Source organism: Thermomyces lanuginosus, assembly GCF_041956635.1.
Source record: "Thermomyces lanuginosus strain ATCC 200065 unplaced genomic scaffold VTN49scaffold_7, whole genome shotgun sequence".
Lineage (NCBI taxonomy): Eukaryota > Fungi > Ascomycota > Eurotiomycetes > Eurotiales > Trichocomaceae > Thermomyces > Thermomyces lanuginosus.
This window is the reverse complement of record NW_027192341.1, coordinates 1,446,109-1,448,579: the sequence shown is the minus strand read 5'-3', so window position 1 is coordinate 1,448,579 and position 2,471 is coordinate 1,446,109. Positions and strand designations below refer to the sequence as shown.

At 49.8% G+C, this 2,471-nt stretch overlaps 1 protein-coding gene across 1 annotated transcript; it reads right to left on the bottom strand.

Moving 5' to 3' along the window:
* Positions 1–1,063: 1,063 nt before the first annotated feature.
* Positions 1,064–2,471, bottom strand: VTN49DRAFT_8040 (uncharacterized protein; the record flags this gene model as incomplete). The annotated part of the gene is made up of 6 exons (XM_069416377.1): positions 1,064–1,508; positions 1,581–1,720; positions 1,784–1,838; positions 1,899–2,021; positions 2,077–2,188; positions 2,246–2,471. The coding sequence occupies 6 exons, from the start codon at positions 2,469–2,471 to the stop codon at positions 1,064–1,066; spliced, it is 1,101 nt and encodes a 366-aa protein (XP_069272401.1).

Here is a 2,471-nt window from a genome sequence, read left to right as displayed (position 1 = left end):
TGCTAGGGTAGCTGTTAGACTAAAAGGAGCTGACCTGAATCACGTGATTCAGATGAGCCCTCGTCCAGGATTTAGACGAACCATCTGACAGTCAGATGAGCCGCACCAGCAACCGGGCGAGTCTCGTTTGCAATTATCCGAGCTCACTTAGCAGTTAAACAGGTTAATTTGACAGTCAGGCGCGCTGATTCGTCGATGTAGACAAGTTCATTTGGCAGACAGATGAGCTCATGTGAACCACGTGACTCCGATGAGTTCCTTAAAGCAGTGAGGCGAACTCATCCCAGCAGTTAAGGCATCTGTCAGCGTCCATATGCTCGTTGCCTGCATGTTGCCTGAGATTGTTTTGGCATTGGGCATTACGAAGGCGACTTTATCTGGCAGTTGGCAGGCCTTATCTGGCAGCAAAGAGGCTCATCTGACACCCACGTGATATCAAAGATCTAGATAAGCTGATCTGACAGTTTAGGCAACCCTTCGTCTGGCGCCGTTAGATGAGCTCAGCTTGAAGAAGCACGTGGGCAGATCAGCTCCCTTGCCATTTCTTTTTTAGCTTTGATTCGATTCGTGCTGTGTGCCTGGCAGGGGGGTTGGTGAGGATCATCATGTGGACCTATGTCCGATGATGTCGCACATTGGATGTCCTCGCCTCTCTCTTGAACGTTTTGGCCTTCTTGAGAGCAGTCCTACTGATGCATACACAATCGTTTCATGCGGTACTCGGACAAAACACCCCTCCTACAGTGGTTACGCGGTACACGCATCCTAGCCTTACACTCAGCCCAATCAATCAAGCACACCGAGCCCGAACATCAATAACGTAAAAAGGCTTGGAAAAACGACCAGATTGTAGCTCCTGATTATGCCCCACAAGGGACATTCCAGCGCTCGCAATCAAGCTGTAAACCATTAAGCCCTTATACAACGGGGAAAATGAGACCGCATGCAGAAACACCCAAAGCCAAACTTTTTTTTTTACAGATTGGCGACTGGGGATGGCAACCCCTAAAAGGACAAGAGAAACAAAAACCCCATGAAAAAATGGGCGTGGAACACCGCCGCCCTAGTATCCGTTGTATCGGTGGGAATTAGAAGCAGCTGCAATGTACGAATAATGGGTCTGAGTACTCATTGGTCGGAGAGTTGGGTCCATCAAGGGTGACGGCGATGCGGGTGGCCCATTGCTCAGTGCTCTGACCGAGGCGGAATCGTAACCTCTTGAGGAGGACGTTGCGATTGCGTTGTGGTGATAGTTACTAGTAGTTCCCTGCAAGTAGTGGGCGCTGTTGCTCGCATCGTTCCAGTTGATTTCCTGCAGGTCTTGCTGGTGGTGCGAACGATCCGACTGTATTGATCTACGCCCATGATGGTCCACCTCATAAGAGGGTGAGCAGCGTTTGTTTTCGAAGTAAGGTGGAGTTTTCTGGGAGTTGGAGGGGCTGCTGCCTCGGCGAACTTGACAAGTTGGACAGATCTTGACAAAGCGCGAGATGAGTTCCTTGGGCACCCTGAAAGTTGAAATAATCGGTCAGTTTGAAAGCTCACCAGTCACACCGCTGGCTCCACCTGATGTTTCTTACCAGGAGTAGATCTGTCGAACTTGGGCCGATGTTTTATCTCGCCCACCATGGTGACATTGTTGGTGGGCTTTCGTAAGTATCTTAAACAGCTTTTCCCGAACTGCTACTGGTTTTCCCTCGTGGCAGATCAGTTTTTCGCCCTAAAAAATATAAATCCCCGAGTCAGACACGCGTTCATTTCATCAGAACAGAGGAAGACATACATCGGGACTTCCGCTATCCACAGGCTCAAGCTTGAACATCTTCTTCACCCAAAACCTAAAATATCAGCCATTATTTGGCATTCGCAATGCGCTCGTGTTCTAAAGTAGCACTTACCGGAACTGGGCAGACTCAACCGCTGTATCTTTCGGGTCCATGAGAACGGTCCTAATATTCCGGGCCCTCTTCGCGCTGATCAATGCCTTGTCCTGTTTTTTGAATGAGAGGTCGTTCACATAGCTATCAATACCAATCCCCGTCAGTAAATAGAATACCGTTGAGGAGGGAGCACAACCTCTTGATCAAGAGATCAAACTCGTGCACATCCGGAAACCCTTCCAAGGGCGGAGAGATTGGCTCTGAGAGTGCAGTGTCTTCATTGTAAGACTCCTGGCTCTCGATCTCCGCTTTTGGGAGAGGTCAGTCTCATCACAACAGGAATCGATGATTTGAAACTCGCTTACGTCGCTGGTACCGAAACGGATCGTGGACAAATGACGGCTGATACAGAGGCGAAGCCGTTCCCAGCGTTGGGCGGATGTCGGTCCCCTGGATTGCGGCTGGATCTTGTTTTCCATAACCTGCGGCATACTGCGGTGTCAAGGTATTAATAGGGTGATGCATCACGCCGTAAGGGTTGGTGTAATAGATATAATCGGGTGCGGGACGAGGGCCATAACAGCTCGCCAT